Source organism: Lithobates pipiens, unplaced genomic scaffold (assembly GCF_037356315.1).
Source record: "Lithobates pipiens isolate NorthernLeopardFrog02 unplaced genomic scaffold, aLitPip1_a1.2 Scaffold_51, whole genome shotgun sequence".
In the NCBI taxonomy this organism is placed as follows: Eukaryota; Metazoa; Chordata; class Amphibia; order Anura; family Ranidae; genus Lithobates; species Lithobates pipiens.
Window position 1 is genome coordinate 2,737,505 of NW_027507874.1, and position 21,797 is coordinate 2,759,301.

The following is a 21,797-nucleotide window of genomic DNA, read 5'->3' on the forward strand; positions in this document are numbered from 1 at the left end:
CTATCACCGACGGAGGCGCGGCTTTTGAATCCTAGAATGGCCACCGACGAAGAGCTGCGGGACGGGCCGGGACGCAGGCCGGGACGGGACGCAGGCCGGGACGCAGGCCGGGACGGGACGCAGGCCGGGACGGGACGCAGGCCGGGACGGGACGCAGGCCGGGACGGGACGCAGGCCGGGACGGACACAGGCCGGGACGGACACAGGCTGGACGGACACAGGCAGGCTGGACACAGGTAGGCTGCACGGACACACACACACACACACACACACACACACACACACACACACACACACACACACGGATGCATGCACACACAGGGATGGATGGACACACACGGATGCATGGACACACACACACACACACACACACACACGGATGCATGCACACACACAGGGATGGATGGACACACACACACACGGATGCATGGACACACACACACACGGATGCATGGACACACACACACACACGGATGCATGGACACACACACACACGGATGCATGGACACACACAGGGATGGACGACACACAGGGATGGACAGGCATGTCTCACCCTCGGCTTATACACGAGTCAATAATTTTTTCCAGTTTTTTGGGGGTAAATTGGGGACCTCGGCTTATATTCGGGTCGGCCTATACTCGAGTATATACGGTAGGTGGATATAACGGTGTATTCTGCGGTCAGGGCACGCAGACAACAACCACTACAGAAGAGCAAGAACGCAAAATCGGCCGATAATGAACGGTGTATACTATGTTGAAGGTACACAGAACACCCACTAACTCCTACAGAGGCCAACACACTACACAAGGCCACCGCGCTGGCGGCCTTATATAGTGTGGGGCGTGTACTACACAGCCTGGGCTGTGATTGGCCACAGGCATCCTGCCTGTGGCCAATCATGGCTCTCCTTGCTGCCGGCGCTGTGATTGGCCAAGCATGCAGGGTTACAGTGCATGCTTGGCCAATCATGAGCCAGCAATGCACTGCGATGGCGCAGTGCATTGTGGGCCATGAGCGCCACACGAATTTGGCACGAATGGCCCATAACGCTCGGTATTTGCCGAACGGGCGAACAGCTAATGTTCGAGTCGAACGTATGTTCGACTCGAACAAGAAGCTCATCCCTAATCGTGGTGCTGTTTTCAAACAGTGAGGGAGATAGCAGCGGAGAAGCCAATCAGCAGGCAGTGTCAGGACCATGGCTGAGGATCAACACTGGACTGGCACCTCCAGACCACTGCAGTGGAGCCCTGCATAGGTGGGGGTAAGGGCTGGGCAGAGGGAGGGGTCAGGGGCTCAAGCACAGGTTGGCACACTGGGACCCTGGCACAGGACTGCGCTGCCCTGACTGTGGCACTGATCATCTCCTGCACCCCCTTCATAGCCTGCCCTGACCTTGCCTCTCCTCCATGGCCTTCATGCGCTCCTGAATTGTCAAAATTTCACAGATAAAAAAAGAATGCTTGTCGTTGTCGATCCCAGATTCACTTAATACTTTTGTTATGTCAATGTCCATGTTGTGGGACTATGTGTGCATAGCTAGTAAGTATATTGTGGCTGAAAATATGACCTGCAGGTTTTCAAGGTTCGCCTGCCATTAAAGTCAATGGTGTCCGCCACAAACTTTCGTTCGCGAAACGTCCCATCGAAAGTTCGTCCATCACTATTCGGCTCATCCCTAGTGCTGATTACACTGTTATCATACCATTACTCTGTATTTGCCATGTCATGTTGCTGTATGGTATATATTCATTTAAGATGTAATACATACAAATGTATTGAATATATATATATACACATACTAAGACATTCAGACACGGGAATGATTGGGAATAAAATGTTTCGCAGATTTGGATTGGATATCATGTGTAAATTCATTATGGTCCAATGGTTTAGGAAATATTTTTTTTAGGACTGTGTGCTGCCCGGGGTGATATTGTGATCAGATTTGTATGTATCTGATACTTTGTACATGTGAATTATGTTTACTATTATTATTATTATTGTTAATTAGAACTATAAGTACACGGAATGAGATCAACCCCCACCCTGTGTGTACATTGATCTGCTGTTGATTGAAATAGATACAAATAGACAAAGATTTGTCTGGGCTGATTGAGTAGATACAATGTTTCGTTGTTCTTGCTTCTTTCCTCCATTGTGTTGAGGGTTAAGAACTCCACGATCTTCTCTTTTTGTGATTTCAAATAAAGTAACAATGTAAGGCGGGATATTGTGGAGGATCTTTTATTGTAACAATGTGTGAGTGCGGCATAAGTGTTATTCAGCTCTGCCACCTTGTGGTCATTCCTGGTAGAACACTGGGGTGTGTGTGCAGTACAAGGAGGTGAATAGGGGATGTATATACAGACAGAAAGTGGAGATGATCTCCGCGATAAATCTAGAATCAGGATGGGAATAGAAGGGAGGTTTATTCACCCCCTTCCCAGTCTGACCGATCTACTCCTCGTGTAAAGATCAATATTATTATTATTTTAGCATTGCCTCACAAACATGCTCTACATAGAGCGGGACATTCCTGGTTTCTATTCTTCAATTAAGTTATATATTATTAATACTGTCAGGTAAAGTTCCCTGTAAAGGCAAAGCCTTTGTCTTCTTATCACACTCAGACTTGTAATAGAGGTGAGGAGTAATGACAGGAAATGTGATCACAGTACATCATTCTCTCATCTCTTTTCATTCCAATCATTCTATGCTGATTGTCTACTCACCGCTAAACCCTCCAACCAAAACCATCCACCCCTCCTTACCCGTCCGTCCTAACAGTAATTCAGAGTTTCTATGATTTGTATCATTTATTAGAACGTATTTCATGTGAAGGAACGATGTGATCTCCTTACAGGGACTGCTTTTTATTGTCCTTTAATTCTGCTGAATATCTTCTGGAGCTCAGAGATCATTCAATATTCAATACCAAACAAACATCCCCCAGCTGAAAGGAACACAGATCTCAGATCCTCCTTCACACTCTTTGGGAGGAAAATGCATTTTATTATCTGAAGAAATCGCCCAGATCTGTGATTGATGCAACTATTCAACTGATTCATTCAATTGTCCCGCCAGAATATCATGGAACCTTCCAATGATCTCAGATGGAATAATCCGACACTAAATCCTGATATCTCTTCCTTCGGGAACATCGATCAACTCTTCTCTGAATTGTCGGGCAGTTTATCTAACCAAAAATAATAAATCCATTAGAAATATGAATGTCACATTTCTTCTAATCTTTTTCTCTTACTTCACAATAGAGAATCCGCCCTGCTAGAGAATGTGGGGTGTGTGTGCAGTACAAGGAGGTGAATAGGGGATGTATATACAGACAGAAAGTGGAGATGATCTCCGCGATAAATCTAGAATCAGGATGGGAATAGAAGGGAGGTTTATTCACCCCCTTCCTATAGAAATCAATGAAAAGTCTATAGAAAAAGTATTTTCTGGGTTGAAAACCGAGAAAGATCTCTGAACACATTTCTTTGAAATTTTCATCAGAAAGACATTAATGGCTGATGAAGGAAACGCCCACAACTCTGATTGGCTCGGATTTCAAATTCCTGATTTCAAATTTCCTCGCCTGAATAGTGAAGAACGTTACAGAGAAATATTCAGCCCTATTATACCGCCAAATCCGACACTGAGATCATCAGATGAGACATTTATCCGAGAGATATCATCAATGCTTTATTTTTCATCCATTAGTCCGGAATAAATAGAAGATTATTGAATAATATAAAACATTTCCATATGTGCTTTTTTATTCCAAGTCCTCAGAATTCAGAAAACGAAATGGGGAAATATAGAGAGTGAGAGAAGGAAATATATACATATATATATATATATATATATATATATATATATATATATATATATATATATTTCCTTCTCTCACTCTCTGTCTGATATATAATTTATACATATAGCAGATTGCACATATTTTGCGCTTCCTGTACAAAGAACGATAAATATGACATTATTGGTAGAAATGGGTAATAATCATGGCATGCCAGACAAATATGTACAATTAATCAATAAAGATAATGTTGTGCGTCTGATGGATCACATCAGTTTCCATTCAGCAATCTATTGAAAAGCTTCTAATTAAATGAAATTCTATGCTGTGTAATAAATGACTAGACCCGCCCATTCTCCTCCTGTCTCCCATCAGGTCCGCACATCCTTAGGAAGGAGAGACGTCAGAAGCAATGTGTTTCTTTGTTTCGTTTTCAAAATGATGTTTTATAAATATAGAATTACTATGAACAATTGAAACTGCTGATTGTTTTTCTGTTATGAAGAGTTAAATCTTCGTATTCTCGGTGTAATCTCCAGGTATGAATAGAAAATAATTGAGAATAAAGAAGAAATTCATCTTCTGGAAATGTATTGCTGCTGCATTAATGTATCGGAATACAACAGAATATTTAGGAGCCTGATAAAGGAATGACATTGTCTATTATTTTGTAATGGATGGGTGTGACTCCGCCTCTTTCCCAGGAAGGTTTCCATCAGGTCCGCTCAGGCTGTATATAAGGAGGGCAGGCAGACGGCTGAGCTCAGTTCCTATTGGCGCAGGAAATAGTCGTCATGTCTGGTCGCGGTAAAGGAGGGAAGGGTCTGGGGAAAGGAGGCGCCAAGCGGCACAGGAAGGTGCTCCGGGACAACATCCAGGGCATCACCAAACCCGCCATCCGACGTTTGGCGCGCAGAGGGGGTGTCAAGCGCATCTCCGGACTCATCTATGAGGAGACCCGCGGAGTGCTGAAGGTTTTCCTGGAGAATGTCATCCGCGATGCCGTCACCTACACCGAGCACGCCAAGAGGAAGACCGTCACCGCCATGGATGTCGTCTATGCTCTCAAACGCCAGGGGCGCACGCTTTATGGATTCGGAGGCTAAACCCTCATAGACACCTACCTACTTCATCTACACAAAGGTCCTTCTCAGGGCCACCCACCTTCTCATACAAAGAACTACATACCGCTATTTACGTTATTAGTAGAAGTAAATGAAATCTAAATGACGCGTCGTACACACTTCTGTAGCGGGAGGGTTTGTTCTGGGGGTTGGCCACGTGACATTCGCCCTATATAGGCGATCTAAGTGTGATCACACTGTAGGAGATGAAAGGGGTGATTGCTTTTAATTGGCCTATTAAAGATTCAACGCAAACAGCCTTTTTGGTTTGTTGGGAAACGTCCAGAACTGGGATCGGATCAGCTTTAGCTGGACATTTCTCCCCTAAGTCTAAAGCCCCATACACACGATTCGATTTTCTGCAGATATTTCTCTTCAGATTTACCGAAACCATGCAGGGTAAGGGCCTGCCTGATTTGTATACAAATTGAAACTTAAGGTTGAATCTCTTATTGTATGGTTTTGATAAACAATCGAATAGCGTGTATGGGTCCTAAGAACGTTCCATCCAGAGAACCAGATCTATTGTAGCGCCAAATCTCAGCAGGAAACGGATGGAGGATTTTTGTACAATTATCATCGGATTCGTTCATTTGTTAGGGTGGAAGAAGTTTTCATATTTCATCCGGAGTACAGATTGTACAGTCTTGAAGATCAACTCTCTACCCAATTAGATACAACATTGGATAGATCATTTTGTTGTGTTCTTACGACTCTTTGGTAAAGCAGATCTCACGTGTACCTGGAGATTACATGGAAAACATGAATCTTTAACACTCCCTAACACCAGTTCCAATATTTCATATTTCTAAAGATTATTTTGAAAAGGAAACAAAGAAATGCATTTTATTCCTACATCTCTCCTTCCTGGGTGTAAAGCTGAGCGGAGATGAGAAGGGCGGCTCTATTCATTTTAGAAGCTTTTAAATATTTTGCTGAATGGAAACCGATGTGATTCATCAGAAGCGCAATATTGTCTGTATTGATTCATAGTACATATTTGTATCTTTTTTTTTCAGTTACATAATCCTATGCAGATCTGATTATGTATTTTATTGTACATACTTTTATATATCTGGCAGTGTCATGATTTCTACCAGTCCATTCACATTATATATATATTCTCTAAATGTAATATGGGGGAAATCTGTTACTGCTACATCTGATAGAGGCCAATCCCATGATCCTATACAGATCTCATGACAAACCTATTCTTCCAATTCTTTTTCGGAGAGAAAACAAATCACCAGTTAATATTTGTAACAGATTACTAAAGAAAGGGGGGGGGGGGGGGTCATTTATGTTTCTAAGATAAAACCATTCAGTACTTTGTAGATAATTACTTAGAAACATTGTTAATATTTTGCTGATTTCTCCTTACAGTGGATACCGATCTGTTTGTTTTATTGATTCATTGTACATATGTATCTGGGAGTGTCATGTTTTCTACCAGTCCTTTCACTTTTTAGAAATCTAGTAACAGAGAACATATTTTACATCATTCAACAATCTTCTGAATCGATTTCCATTCCAGACTAATCGATGAATCAGTTTGGAAACAAAGCGCTGATGATATTTCTCAGATAATGGTCGGATTTGGCGGTATAAATGGGCTGATTATTTGTCCGTAACGTTCTAAAGAACTCTAGCGGTCAAATGTGGAATGTAGCAGTTTGAAATATGAGCCAATCAGAAAATGCTTGTTCTGTACTTTTCATTGATCTCTATAGAAAACATTCTCTAGGATTCTGTAAACCCCGGGAAATATATTATGTCAGCGCGTTTATCAAGTGTCTGGAATGTTCCCCGGAAGAATTGAAATTTTGTTTCGTTACATTTCTATGTCAGATTAGCCGATCTGAGATTCTATTTAAAATGAAGTGAAATCCGTTCCATACCCCGCCCGGCATAATAGGAACATTCTGAGATCTGTGTTCCCGATCAGTCGGAGGATGATTGTTTTACCATTTCTGATCTGTAGATTCGGCAGAACTAGTTTGAAGGACAATGCCGATCAGTCCCTATAAGAGGACCAGGTCCTCCAATAATACATTGCAGGCTCTTTATATGTAGTAATTGTCCTCCCTGTACAGATCTCCTGTACTAGAAGTGTGAATAAATAAGAATGTATTTCCCGTGTAAAGCTATGCAGACAATTGAGGGCTGATTGCATGCGATGTGGTAGACACAATGAGGGGTGTGTGGGGGGCTCTTTGTAGAGAGATGTGGGGGGCTCTGAGAAGAGCCTTTGTGTTGTAGAAATGAATGGATTTGGGAGTAGAAAGGAGTTGTCGGGATTACTTGGATTTGGCGGCGGCCTTGTGGCTCTCGGTCTTCTTGGGCAGCAGCACGGCCTGGATGTTGGGCAGGACTCCTCCCTGGGCGATGGTGACGCCGCCCAGCAGCTTGTTGAGCTCCTCGTCGTTGCGGACGGCCAGCTGGAGGTGTCGGGGGATGATGCGGGTCTTCTTGTTGTCGCGGGCGGCGTTGCCGGCCAGCTCCAGGATCTCAGCCGTGAGATACTCGAGGACGGCGGCCAGATAGACGGGAGCTCCGGCCCCGACCCGCTCCGCATAGTTGCCCTTCCTGAGCAGACGGTGAACACGGCCGACTGGGAACTGCAGACCAGCCCGGGATGATCGGGTCTTGGCTTTAGCCCGAACCTTGCCTCCTTGCTTTCCACGGCCAGACATTGTGAGATTCTTCTGTTACTCTGCTAAAGATCGCACTTTGCTGCAGCTTCCTTATATTTATACAGTCAATGCTCTGACATCACACACTGTGGTTGGTTAATTTCCAAGCCAGCCAATTATGTTCTGACTTGTTTCTACACCAATCAGTAAACGAGCAAGGGAAGCAAAACACTCCTCCCCACCACATGACTGAATCCTCCAATAGAAGCGTGAGGAGGGAGGAGACTTCATTTGCATAGGACGCCTATAAAAGCAGCACATGAGGGCGGCTCCAGCACACATTCCCTCCACACAGCGGAGATCACATTAACCCTTATCATGCCTGAACCAGCCAAGTCCGCCCCGGCGCCCAAGAAGGGCTCCAAGAAAGCCGTGACCAAGAGCCAGAAGAAGGACGGCAAGAAGCGGAGGAAGAGCAGGAAGGAGAGTTATGCCATCTACGTGTACAAGGTGCTCAAGCAGGTCCACCCCGACACCGGCATCTCGTCCAAGGCCATGGGCATCATGAACTCCTTCGTCAATGACATCTTCGAGCGCATCGCCGGCGAATCTTCCCGCCTGGCTCATTACAACAAGCGCCGCACCATCACCTCCCGGGAGATCCAGACCGCCGTCCGCCTCCTCCTGCCCGGAGAGCTGGCCAAGCACGCCGTCTCCGAGGGCACCAAGGCCGTCACCAAGTACACCAGCGCCAAGTAATCCCCCATCCCCCCATCATCATCATCCCAACACAAGACACAAAGGCTCTTCTAAGAGCCGCCCACCATTTCCATCAATGAGCTCTCATCACATTTTAGCGCAATTAAAAATTCTAAATAAATTAAATTAAAAAAAAATCAACCGATTATAACAATTGTACAATCTAATGAAGTTGGACATTTGACGCTGTGTTATAGTAAGAAATCCCTCCCAATACAAGCTGGTGTTGCAGATTCCCTTTATTCAGAAATCCCTGATTTTGTATTTCCATCCAATCACATTGCATATCTTTCCATAGCTTCGTATTGAAGACATGCATTTTCATAACCACTAGGTGTCAGTGTTGCTCCTCCTTAGAGAACACATGGTACTTTTTTTTTTATTTTATTCGTAAATTGAAAGCGGATATCTATTTATATAAGGATGACACGTATATAATCTTATTTTGTATACATAATTTTTACCTACACGTTTACTTTCTGTTTTATGGATTATGTAAGACTGCACAAAGCATGCTAATGTCTGCAGAGACACATAAAAGGGGATGCTTACTTTTACGAAATCGTTTAGGGATCATCTGCTTAGAAATATTACTTATACATCACATTGTGTTTTATTCAAATGTCATATAGCATTTATTTTCTTCATGGGAGTCCAACTATTATACATGATCATCTCACCTTAGATGGGTGGGGGATTTAGATCATCAGCTGGGCACACATTGACTTTCCTGTTCTGTATCTCTCTATGTATATAAGTGTGTGTGTGTGTCTTTTCTCTAATAAAAAAAATAAAAATAAAAGGGAGTATTTGGTAAATATCAGGTGCCTCTGATTGGAAAGTGACGGTTACAGGGTACATTTAATCCTCTTAACTCCCTCCCTCTGTCATCTAATTTGCTGAGATATGGGCAAACATAATGCAATCTCAATGTTTCTAAAGCTTACACTGATAAGGATTTCTAATTATTCATTATAAAAGCATTTCTTTAGATTGTAAACTCCATGAGCAGGGTCCTCCTGATACTTGTGTATTGAAATATATTGTGATTTTACTGTGACCATTTTTCTTGTAAAGAATTGTGTAAACAGTTGGCATTATATATATTCTGTATTATATTAATGTTATAATAATTAGTATTAAAGTCAAACACACCAGCGCCAAGTAAATCCCCGACACCCCCCATCATCCCAACAGGACAAAAAGGTTCTTGTAGAACACATACACCATATCAGAGCTGCGATTTCATTTTAAAGTAAATATGATGAAGATATGGTGAGCAATATGGTTCAAATAATGTTTTTAGTGCATTTTCTGACAAAACCTTAATGCAAATTCATCAGATTAATTATGCAATCTAGATGTCGCCATTCCCTCCAATTTCCCGGTATGAGTTCTAATGCTGTTCCCAAAGATCACGTTGTAATCATCTATTTTTCCTATAAGTGGGATTCTGAAAGAAAACAACGAAATCTTATGGTAGCGCTTTCTAGATCCCAGCACAGAAGCCATTTCTCTTGTCACCAGCAGATGTCGGTGTTGCTCTTCCATAGAGGATACATTGGAGCCGATTAATTGAATTGTATCCACATGGATCTGATGGAAACCAATGAAAACACTGACCGATCCCAGATGTGCTGGGGGGACAAGATTCATTGTCTGCTCAGCGATCTGTCCCTCCATGTTAGTACAGAATTGTGCTGGACGGAACAAGCTTTACAAGTCACCTTTCTACTTGTTATTCACTAAGAACGGAATAATCCGATCAGTGAGAATTTTCTGTCATCTCGTTTATTATGGAGACAAGCAGTCCAATGTCAGAGCTCCTAATTCTTACACATTGTATGATGTGGAGGAACTCCCCTCCCCCACCACACACAAAGAAGGTAACTCTACTAACACAGATAACAGACAGATCTTGGCGGACATTTAAAAAAAAAAAGTAAACCAATCATGAAAAGGGGTGTGTTTTAGTTGTCCAATCAGAAGGCAGCTATGTGTATAAATAGACGCCGCACAGCCCGTGTTCTCACACTTGTATTCCTTGTGGAGATAGGAAGCATTGATCAGCCATGGCAAGAACCAAGCAGACCGCTCGTAAGTCCACCGGAGGGAAAGCTCCCCGCAAGCAGCTGGCCACCAAAGCCGCCCGCAAGAGCGCCCCGGCCACCGGCGGAGTGAAGAAGCCTCACCGCTACAGGCCCGGCACCGTGGCTCTCCGAGAGATCCGCCGCTACCAGAAATCCACCGAGCTGCTCATCCGCAAGCTGCCCTTCCAGCGCCTCGTCCGAGAGATCGCCCAGGACTTCAAGACCGACCTGCGCTTCCAGAGCTCTGCCGTCATGGCTCTGCAGGAAGCCTCTGAGGCTTATCTCGTAGGACTCTTCGAGGACACCAACCTCTGCGCCATCCATGCCAAGAGGGTCACCATCATGCCCAAAGACATCCAGCTGGCACGCCGCATCCGCGGAGAGAGGGCCTAATACACCCCCCACCGACCTCCTCATCGCCACCCCACCCCACACAACAAAGGCTCTTCTCAGAGCCACCACATCCTCCTCACAGAGAGCTCCATACTATCTCATCTCCACTACATCATACAAATCCTTCCCACCACATCACTTCTTTCTTCTCACTCTTCTCTGCACTCGGATCTCTAACATTTCTAAGACGATTACAAAGTAACAATTCTCACTTCTCTAGGAAGAAGAGCTTTTCTCCTGCCGATCTCTTCCCACCATAATACAATGTCCTAATATATAGGAGAGGAAGACAAGTTCCTAGAAAGATTCTCTATACTTATCTCATTACCAGATCGGGGAAAGGAAATGTGTTCAAGATATGTGATATCTGTATATATATATATATGTGTTCAAGATATAAGAAATGTGTTCTCCTCTCCTCCTCTACACAGATCCCGGGATCACCTCTTTCTCAGCTCCGGTGTATAAATCATACAACTGACTAGTAAGAAATCTCACTCACTATTCATTCTTCTGTAGGAAGAAGACATTTCCTCTCCCCGATCTATCACAGCAATCTCTCTGCTATTCTACAACTTTCTCCAATCTTCCCCTCCCCCACACACACACCGATCACATTGTTACACCTTCCCATCAGCACATTTTACACTCTCTTCTTTATTCTCATTCATAATTACAGAAGACAATTATTGGCACCCTGCAGAGATTTGTACATTTCTCATTCCAAGGGTCAAATTATTTTATGTCAGCCAATCAGCAGATGGTGATCTGTACTGTTAGTGGAGGGTGTTTCGCACACACTATCTGTTGCGACAAATTACATATATTCCGAACCGATCAGCCAATAAGACTATTGTCGTCATACGGGGAGCCGGGAGAAAATTTCTAACCTGTACGTGACACCGGGGCTGCTAATCCTCTTCATATTTTGGGTGACAAAATATGGAATTCTGACAGTGGAGGGTCCATCTCCGCATAACACAATGTTCTTGTTGCTGATCATTCTAACATTCCCGATCAGTACAACGATTTCCCTTCTACCGATCACATGAAATATTTAAAGTGTGAATGTCCCCCCCCCCCCCCACACACACACACACACACACAGACAGTGTGCGGGAAAACCTCCAGGTCTCCTATCTGCACATGTCAGATGTGGGTGGGATGGGGCCCCTGGAAAAATCCTTTATAGGAGGGATTTCCGATCTACAGGATCTCTAGTGATCATTTGTGGGATTTATCATAAAATGTAATCGAGGATTCCCTGCAAGGGACAAATGTACAATGTGTGATGGGAACATCTCATCTAGACGTGTGTAAAGTCTATGAGGCCCCTGGTGGATGTAGGTAGGTAGGTGTAGCTCTGTTAGGAGGAGGTGGGTGGCTCTGAGAAGAGCCTTTGGGGGGTGCAGATGAGGGAGGTATTATTTCTTCTTCGGAGCGGCCTTCTTGGGCTTGGCTGCTGTCTTGGCTTTAGCCGCCTTCTTAGCCGGACTCTTGGCGGCTTTTTTCGGCTTGGCTGCAGCTTTGGGCTTCTTGGGGCTCTTTGTCGCCTTCTTGGCGGGAGCAGCTGCAGCCTTTGCCGGTTTCTTGGCGGCCTTCTTGGGGCTCTTGGCTGCTTTGCTGGGGGCTTTCTTCTTGGGGGACTTGGCTGGCTTCTTGGCGGCCGCAGGTTTCTTGGGCTTGGCCGCAGCCGATGGCTTCTTCTTGATGGTGACTTTCTTGGCCTTGTCGCCCTCTTGCTGCTTCTTGTTGATCTTGAAGGATCCGGAGGCTCCATGTCCTTTGACCTGGACGAGGCTCCCCTTAGTCACCAGCGCCCTGATGGCGATCTTCAGGCGGCTGTTGTTCTTGTCCACATCGTATCCTCCGGCGGCCAGGAGCTTCTTGAGGGCGGCCAGGGAGACCCCGCTGCGCTCCTTGGAAGCGGCCACGGCTGTGACGATGAGGTCGGACACGCTGGGACCGGACGGCTTCTTGCTGCCTTTCTTGGCTCCTCCGGCTGCCGCCTTCTTAGTCGCCTTCTTCTTGGCGGCGGGCTCCGCTGGAGGAGTGGCGGCTGGTGTGCTCTCAGTCTCAGTCATGATTCTCAATCAAGTTTTGAAAATAGATCAATACCGTGTATGTGTGGCCTTATGCCTTATATAGAGACGTTCTGCACTACTATTGGTTGATAAGAACTTGCCTTCTGCACTGCTATTGGTTACACCTTAGACACACCCACTGACTGTCACTCCAGTGTTGGGGAATCTTCTCTCGCTTGTTGTGTTTCCCTGGCAGAGAGAAAAACGATTATAATAAGAAATAGAAGGATGTCCAATCTTCATCGGGGATCCTATCTGCTCACTGGACTGTCACTTACCGATCTGTCACTTACCGCTCTCATTATCTGCTCAGGAGGCTGAACACAGAGGCTGCAAACACATCCATCCTCCCGAGTGTGTGTCCCATTCTTCCTTCTACCTGCTTTTCTACACATATTCTCATCAGAAATCAATCTTCTCACATCCCCCACTACAATCATCTTCACATTAGATGAGTGAAGAGTGAAGATCAGGAAACATTTCCCTCTAATACAGAACTCTGCTCATCTATAGCTGAGTAGAAGGAGCCGGGAACAAAAACATCAGCCGGTGCCATGAGATCCTTGTGTGATGTGATGGGGGAGATTGTTATGCCCCGTACACACGAGCGGACTTTTCAACATCCAAAGTCCGACGGACTGATTCCGTCAGACTATTCGATCGTGTGTGGGCTGCAACGGACTTTTGATTCACCAAAGTTTGACGGACTTTAGAATATGGAACATGCTTTAAATTTTTCCGACGGAACTCCGCCGGACCCGGTCCCTTCGAAAAATTTGCTTGTGTGTATGCTATTCCGACGGACTAAAACCGACGCTAGGGCAGCTATTGGCTACTGGCTATGAACTTCCTTATTCAAATCCAGTCGTACGTCATCACGTTCGAATCCGTCGGAGTTTAGTGTGATTGTGTGTGGCCAAGTCCGCTCAGTCGAAAAGTCCGTCAGAACTCTGTCGGAACTCCGGCAGAACTCCTTCGGAAGTCTGTCGGACATAAGTCCTCTCGTGTGTACGGGGCTTTAGAGATACAAAGGTGTCATCTGATGAGAACAGGTCATATTTCATGTACTATTTATCATGAATTGCTCATTGTGACAACTGTAAGTTTGTAGCCATTACACAGCAGACTAGTAAGTAGTTTGTTCTGGTGGTTATGTATCATTATTTCATCATGATAAATATATTGTCATCATTCAAATACTCTGAGTAAGTTTATTGACACATTTTACTACACAGCTATATAGCCTACTTAGAAAATATACTTTATAAAGATGAACAAATCATTTATTTCTATTATTATTATTATTTTACCAAAGAGATACTCCATTAACATTTCATACCCCCAAAGTTCAGTCCAGTAATCATTACTGTGTGGCAAATCCCATTATAGTCTATGGTGTGTCAAATCTTGATAGTAAATCTTGGTCATTTATACTGATAGATTTCTCTCTATGGCCAGGGGTCTCCCATCTTTCTATACAAAAGCCCAGTTCACTATTCTTCAGACTTCATGGGGGAGTAAAAAGCACATTATTGGTGTTAGTGGAAGAATAGCGTGCCATCATTGTTTTCAGTGGCAGGAATTATGCCCCTACACTATATGTGTGGTGTCCGTGGGAGGAATGGTGACTCCTCATTGGTGTCAGTAGAAGGAATAGAGCCCCATTTTCAGTGTTAGTGATTATGTCCCTATTGTTATTGTCAGTTGGAATAGCTCCCCATCATTGGTGTCAGTGGGAGGAATAGAGTCCCATCATTGGTTTCATTGGGATGAATAGTACCCCATTATTGGTATCAGTGGGAGAAATAGTGTTCCATCATTGGTATCAGGGGGAGGAATAGTGCCCTATTATTGAGCGCTACTGTAAACAGAGATGGACAAACTTCCGACAGGACGTTTCGTGAACCGCAAACGCGGCCAAAAGTTTGCGGCGGGCCTCATTGACTGTCCCAAACTCTCCCCTAGTCCCATCACTTCGATCCCATTCCTCCTGCAGTCCCATCTACTCCATCCCATGTACTCTTACTTCAGTACCATCTCCTCCATCTCACTTCCTCCTACTACTCTAGTCCTATCTCCTCCATTACACATCTTCCTCCTCCTTCTCCAGTTCCATCTACTCCTTTCCACATCCTCCTCCTCTTTCTCCAGTCCCATATTCCTCCATCACGCTCCCTCCTCCTCCTGCAGTCCCATCCCCTCTATCCTATGTACTCCTACTCCAGTTCCAATCCCTTATCCTCACCCTTCACCAGTCCCATCTCTTCTATCCCATGTTCTCCTCCTCCTGTCCCATCTCCTCAATACCTTTCCTCCCACAGTCCCAGTTTATCCATCCCATGTCCTCCTCCAGTCTCATCTCTTCCTACCACAGGAGTTGGGAAGTGGAACAGTAGAGGAGCAGTGGGGCAAGTGTGTGTGTGTGTGTGTGTGTGTGTGTGTGTGTGTGTGTGGGGGGGGGGGGGGGCAGTGTGTTAGCAGGGGGCAGGGAGACAGAAGGGTGGAGTGACACAGGAGAAGAGCAGCATGATAGGAGGGGGGGTGGGGGGGGTATGACAGGAGGGTGACAGACGGATAAACAGGGGCAGCAGAACTGAAGGGTGATATGTCTTGTACTCCCAGGTTTTCTTGCCACTGGCTCTGATACCCATGTTTTGGTATTGTTTGTTTGTAACTGTCTGTTTTACGCATTCTGTGAAGTTGCCTCTGCATTGTATGTCGCATACTATTAAATAAAAATAAAAAAAATAAAAAAATAAAAAAAAAGAACTGAAGGGTGAAGTTTTGTGGGGGCAGCAGGACAGGAGGGATCAGTTTCATGGAATAGGGGCAGCGAGGCATGCAGGGGGCAGCGTCATTGGTGAGGGTGCAGCAGGAAAGGTGGAGGGCATTAGAACAGTGGAAAAGGGGGCAGGAAAGTTGGGGGAATTAGAACAGGTAGAGGCAGTGACACACACACACACACACACACACACACACACACACACACACACACACACCATTGCTCACTGTAGTACTGAAAGAGAGCCTGCCTGACAGCGGGCCCAACATGCACACACAAAAGAGCAGGGGGGCTCCTCCTTCCTGACTTCCTCCTCCTCCATGGGTCCCTCTGCTGGCACCAACTGGCCAGCACACACCTTACACCGGAGTGGAGCAGAGTCTGCTTGATAGCGGGCCCAAACCTGCACACACATAGGATCCGCCCACCTCTCCACCCTCCTCTGCATGCTGGCAGATGGTCCACTCCAATGGCAGCTGCCATGTGTTAAAAATGGCCCCAGTTGTGACATGTAGTCCCGGCCCCTCTGACGCCCGAGCCCCTTATATGTCTACTGGCTGTACCCCCTGATGGCGGCAGTAGACATGAAAGGGGACCGGGCGTCCGAGGGGCTGGGTTGGAGAGCAAAATACATCTGGTAGGCGTTGTGGAAAGCCTAGAACGGTCCCCCGATAATCTTTCTGGGATAGGCACCTTCGGTTCTGGTGGAAGCATCACCATTGCAGGCTGGGAAGCGGGTTGAGCAGGAAGCAAAGAAGGTGCAGTGGCCGTGGGACTGGAACTGGAAAGATGCTGAACCTGCTATTCCAATCTGGTGTATCCTTCCTGGAGGAATTTCACGGCCTGAGTGAGGGCCGCAAGATGTGAGCAGATCTCATAGCAGAAGCTTCTCCCGCAGGCACGGTCATGGCTGTTTGTACTGTTAGGTACCTTGGTGGTGAGCCTGACTTGGTGGAAGAAGACTTCTCTTACGACTCTGTCCCGTGAGCGCAGCGGGATAGGAGTGTCGCGCCGATGCTTAGATTGCACGCAGATTCGCCCGCATAACACGAAACACGAGCAGAGCCCTGACATAGAGTATATGGGAGAGGTTGCAGTGTCGTGGCACCAGCATCAGTGCCTAAGGCCCAATTTTTCAGCCTCTGTTTAACAGGGGCATGTAATTACAATTTTTGATGCAATGCTTTGCAGCAGGGCTAATTCCTGCACTCCAACTAGAGTATATGGGAGAGGTTACAGTGTTGTGGCACCAGCACCAGTGCCTAAGGCCCAATTTTTCAGCACCTGTTTAACAGGTGTATGTAATTACAATTCTTGATCTAATATTTCATATTTCTAATATTTCACAGCAGGGCCCATCCCTGCGCACACCAAGAGTAACTGTGAGGACTTACAGTGTTGTGGCACCAGCACCACCACCACAACCACCAAAGGCCCAATTTTTCTACCACTGTTCACCAATGGCATGTAATTACAATTCTTGATATAATCGTTCACAGCAGGGTGCTCCAGCGCCCACCAAGAGTCACTTTGAGGGCTTACAGTGTTGTGGCAACACCAACACCTTAGGCCCAAATTTCTCCAGAGCATATAGGGTAGGCCCCTACTTTCAAACATCCAACTTACAAATGTCTCCTACTTGTAAATGGAAGGAGACAACAGTAAGTGAGATGAAAAAAGACGGATAGCAAAAAAAAAATATACAGTGGTGATAACCCTTCCCTATGTTTTCCAAAAAAGCTTAAAAATAGATTTTTTGGCTGGAGCTACACTTTAAAAATGTACCAATTCAAAATTACAAACAGATTCTACTTAACACAACAAACCTACACAGCCCCTGTCTTGTTTGCACTGCCTGTATACTGCTGTTCTGAGTATATAGGTCCTGGGGGCCCCACGCCTTTCCTTTTTTTTTATTTGGGTACGGGGTTCCCCTTAATATCCGTACAAGACCCAAAGGGGCTGGTAATGGGGGGGGGGGGGTGCTGCTACCCATGCCATTTTTCTCAATGATTTTAATCCATATTGCCGGAACCAGACATTACATTAAAACCACAAGCAGTTTTAAATGACTTTTTTTCCGTTAAATGTCATTTTGTGCAGGGACTGTTCTAAACACGGGAAACACGTGCCACTTCACAGGCATACTATAGACACCCCCCCAGGCATGATATTTAAAGGAAGATTTCACTTTTTTTTTTTTCACTTTAATCATCATTAAAATGATTGCTCCTGAAAAAACGTCCGTTTAAAAAAAAAGAAAAAAAATTGGCATTGATCCATGTCCCCTGGGGCAGGAGCCGGGTCCCCAAACCCTTTTTAGGACAATATCTTGCATATTAGCCTTTAAAATTAGCACTTTTGATTTTGAATGTTCGAGTCCCATAGACTTTAATGGGGTTCTAAAGTTCATACGAATTTTCGGTCCGTTAGAAAGTTCTTGTGTGAACCAAACCAGGGGTGTTCGGCTAAGACACTAAAAACACTCCCAAAGACACTACCCCCACCACCACAATATACCTGCCGCCTGAGTCGCAGGAATTATTTTCCGATCCATATCAAGACATTTCCGATGCACAGCTACTCTTGGCATTGGATCAGGAAGAGGAGGTAGCAACAACCGCCACTCAGCAGTCTGACGATAGTACCCAGATCAACCCAAGGAGGAGGTTGGTCCCCGCTGTTGCTGCCTACTCGGAGATCTCTAATAATAGCGGTGGGGAAGGTGACATCGATGATGACGTGTCTAGTGATGTCACGTGGGTGCCCACAAGGGAGGAAGAGGAGGGGAGTTCAGAGGGAGATATGGACCAGCAGATAGGGAGGAGAAGCAGGAAGAACTTACATTGCACAGGAGGGACAAAGCAGACTGCTAATGTATCAGGAGCGAGTCATCAACCATGTACGGTCACATCTGGCGCTCCCAGGATGCCGGCACATGGCTCCGCAGTGTGGGCTTTTTTTAACGTGTCCGCTGCTGACAATAGTGTTGCCATCTGCAATCTTTGCAGTCAACGCATAAGTCGCAGTAAGCCCAACACTCACCTAGGGACGACCGCCTTAAGAAGGCACATGAGCTGCCATCATCGAGCCCAGTGCGAGCAACGGAACACACAAAGCCACACTCCAGGCTCTCACCGTCCAGCCTCGTCTTCTACTTCTCCTCTCTCCTCACAATTGTCCTCCACTCTACCTTCCATCATGCCATACTCACATTTTTCTGGAAAAAGGCAGGCTTCCGTGGGCCAAATGTTTGAGCGTAAAAAAATTATGACGCCGGATAACCCTCTTGCCCAACGGTTTACGGCTGGCTTGTCAGAACTGATAGCCCGCCAACTACTGCCATATAAATTGGTGGACTCGGAGGCCTTTCGAAAAAAAAATTTTTTTTTCATAAATGATTTATTGAGAAAAGAAAAAAAATCAAGGATACAGAACAAAAAGAGGGGATAGGGGGGAACACAGAAGAGAGGTAACTTACATTATTACATAGCATAAGGATTGAGGACAAAGGAAGTAAGATATACATCTTGTACAGGTTTATACCTCCATGCTCAATAGCATGGTATCTAAACAAAAGTATTTAGAGAACAAAAAATAAATTGCATTAACATTAAATGTAACAGAAACGATATAAACAAACCCTTCTAGCCTGTCTTACAATCGTCTTGTTGTAACTGTCTCGTAGTCTATAAGGACATAAGGAGCGGGCGAAAGAGCCCTAAAATTGAGAGCTGGGGAACTAATGACAAGTAAATGGAGGCAATAGGCTACCCCCTGCTGGCAGGGTACTTACAAAGTATTATGGATCAGGGGCTTCAATAAGTCCCTTCGGCTCTCTCTTTTATAGACCAAAATTTCTGTACTCAGAGAAAGCACGGAAAAGTAGGAAAGGGAGACATAAAAGAGAGCAGGGATGAGGGAAGGGGGGAAAAAAAGGGGTGGGGGGGGGGTGAGGGAAAAGGGTAGGAAGACTAGTTCTGAGGTGGTGGGGGATGCTTCCATGGTTGGGTCAGTGACCCCAGACCTAAATAGCGGCCTACTTTTTGGGTTCTAGGACCCTCAGTCAGGGGGAGGGGGCGAGAACCTCACCATCTACCCTATCCCCTACCTGAGGGCCCTGCCCCAGCTGCTTTGATAAGGTTGGTCTGCAAGTAGATTTTTAGAGGTTCAGAGAGCTGTTAATTTCTATTGTACGGCTTCTCTGTATTGTGCAGAGTTTCTAAAGGATAACCAAGGTCCCCAGGTGTGTGCAAATTTATCTGCTCTGTCCGCGGAGATATGAATTAACTCCTCCATTTCCGCTATGAGGTCAATCCTCCGTAACCATTCCGTCACCGAAGGTGGCCGTGACGACCTCCAGTGTACAGGTACACACATTCTCGCTGCATTCACCATGTGCATCGCAATCCAGTTGGAGCACAGAAACCTCCACTATTATCTTGTGCACGCTCATCCAGAATGCCCGCATGTCCCGACAGTACCACCATATATGGGCTATTGAGCCCCTTTCCCTCCCACATCGCCATCATTTCTCCGATACCTCTGGGTAAAATTTATGTAGGAGATTGGGAGTTCTGTACCATCTTGTGCAAATTTTTATTTTTTTTTTTTAAATGTATATTTATTGAGAAAAATTTTTCATTTACAGAACAAAAATAAGATTGCTTTCAATACATACAGACACAATTAACATTGCAAATGTAACAGCAAAAACCGCCGCAGGCGGGACATCAAATGTTGATATCTTGATATAAAACATAGGGGGGAAAGGAAAAAGGATACACCACAGGTCTGCAAGTAAAGATGCATAAGTAAACCAAATGCCGTAAACTATATAGGTGATGCAGGGATAGGATCCCGGGGGGAAGCCTCAGGGAGGCTGACTCGGGGGCTCACATCCATACAGTAGGGTGTTGCCTCAGGGTTCAGTATGGAGTTGTCCCATCTATCCCATATTTTAAAAAATTTAGGTAGGGAGTCCTGTGCCAAGGCAGTCATATGTTCCATTCTGCGTATGTTTGCCACCGCGGATATCAATTGCGAGTGAGTGGGTGGGGAGGAGGACAGCCAAAGCGCAGGAATCACTCTTTTGGCAGCTAGAAGGACATAAGCTGTCAGCTTCTTAGCGCTTTTAGATAGTGTTGCCACCAGCAAGCCTAATAAATAATGCCTAGGATCCAAAGGGATATCAATCTCCAGCACAGTATGGAGCAGGGATTGGACCATAGACCAAAAGGGTACAATCATAGGGCAACTCCAAAAAATATGATAATGAGTGCCCTCATGTCGCAGACATCTCCAACACAGCTTAGATATAGAGGGATCGTATTTATGCAACATTTCAGGAGTCTTGTACCAGAACATCAGTATCTTATAAGCCGTCTCTCTCTGCTCCACACACCTAGAGACTTTGGAGGTAGACATCCAGATATCCTGCCATTGAGAGATAGTTAAGGGAGACTGTAAAACAGAGGACCATCTTCTCATATAGAGGTGAGTGTCCGTGTTGGGGGTGGTTGAGTTATGAAGTATGCTATATATGGAGGATATTAGACCCTTCTGGCAAGGACCCTGGGAGCATAAGGTTTCAAAGGTACTAGGGTTGACCAAAGCCAGATCTGGGGATCTGGAATGAAAATAGTGTTTGAATTGAAGATATGAGAAAAGAAGTTGGTTCGGGATATCATACTTATTCTGAAGCTCTAGAAAGGATAGGAATTTACGGGATATCGGATGTACCAAGTGGCGAAGTTGGAAGATACCCGAACTAAACCAGGGGAACATGTTCTTCAGGGAAAGGCTGTCTGGAAGGTCTGGGTTGAAAATAACATTCAGCAAAGGTGAGCATGGAGAAGAGAGAGAGAACCTCTTGTGACATTTTTTCCATATGGATAAAGAAAATAGCATCGGCCCAAGAAGTATGCGTCTAAGCTGGACTATAGATGAGGGCAAATCTGACCACAGCATAGAGCATGGGTGAACCGGACTGACAACGCTCATCTCTAGTTCCGACCATCTACTGGAAGCGAAATACGACGACCAGGAGATAGCCGGCAGGAGGTGAGTCGCATAGAAATACTTCAATATATCAGGGGCTCCCAACCCCCCTTG

The 21,797-nt window shown here is 45.4% G+C and overlaps 6 protein-coding genes across 6 annotated transcripts in view; 4 read left to right on the top strand and 2 right to left on the bottom strand.

Annotated features, from left to right (window-relative positions):
• LOC143957110 (uncharacterized) overlaps positions 1-21,797 on the top strand; it is a 497,982-nt gene that overhangs the window by 299,744 nt on the left and 176,441 nt on the right. The window lies entirely within an intron of this gene.
• On the top strand, positions 4,605-4,978 carry LOC143957176 (histone H4). The gene has a single exon (XM_077467328.1). The coding sequence runs from the start codon at positions 4,613-4,615 to the stop codon at positions 4,922-4,924; it is 312 nt and encodes a 103-aa protein (XP_077323454.1). The 5' UTR covers positions 4,605-4,612; the 3' UTR covers positions 4,925-4,978.
• Positions 7,169-7,656, bottom strand: LOC143957158 (histone H2A.J). The gene has a single exon (XM_077467312.1). The coding sequence runs from the start codon at positions 7,633-7,635 to the stop codon at positions 7,240-7,242; it is 396 nt and encodes a 131-aa protein (XP_077323438.1). The 5' UTR covers positions 7,636-7,656; the 3' UTR covers positions 7,169-7,239.
• LOC143957165 (histone H2B 1.1-like) lies at positions 7,845-8,398 on the top strand. The gene has a single exon (XM_077467318.1). The coding sequence runs from the start codon at positions 7,954-7,956 to the stop codon at positions 8,332-8,334; it is 381 nt and encodes a 126-aa protein (XP_077323444.1). The 5' UTR covers positions 7,845-7,953; the 3' UTR covers positions 8,335-8,398.
• On the top strand, positions 10,390-10,870 carry LOC143957149 (histone H3). Its single transcript, XM_077467304.1, has one exon. It carries the CDS (start codon positions 10,407-10,409, stop codon positions 10,815-10,817), a length of 411 nt encoding a protein of 136 aa, XP_077323430.1. The 5' UTR covers positions 10,390-10,406; the 3' UTR covers positions 10,818-10,870.
• LOC143957145 (uncharacterized) lies at positions 12,227-12,901 on the bottom strand. The gene has a single exon (XM_077467301.1). The coding sequence runs from the start codon at positions 12,899-12,901 to the stop codon at positions 12,242-12,244; it is 660 nt and encodes a 219-aa protein (XP_077323427.1). The 3' UTR covers positions 12,227-12,241.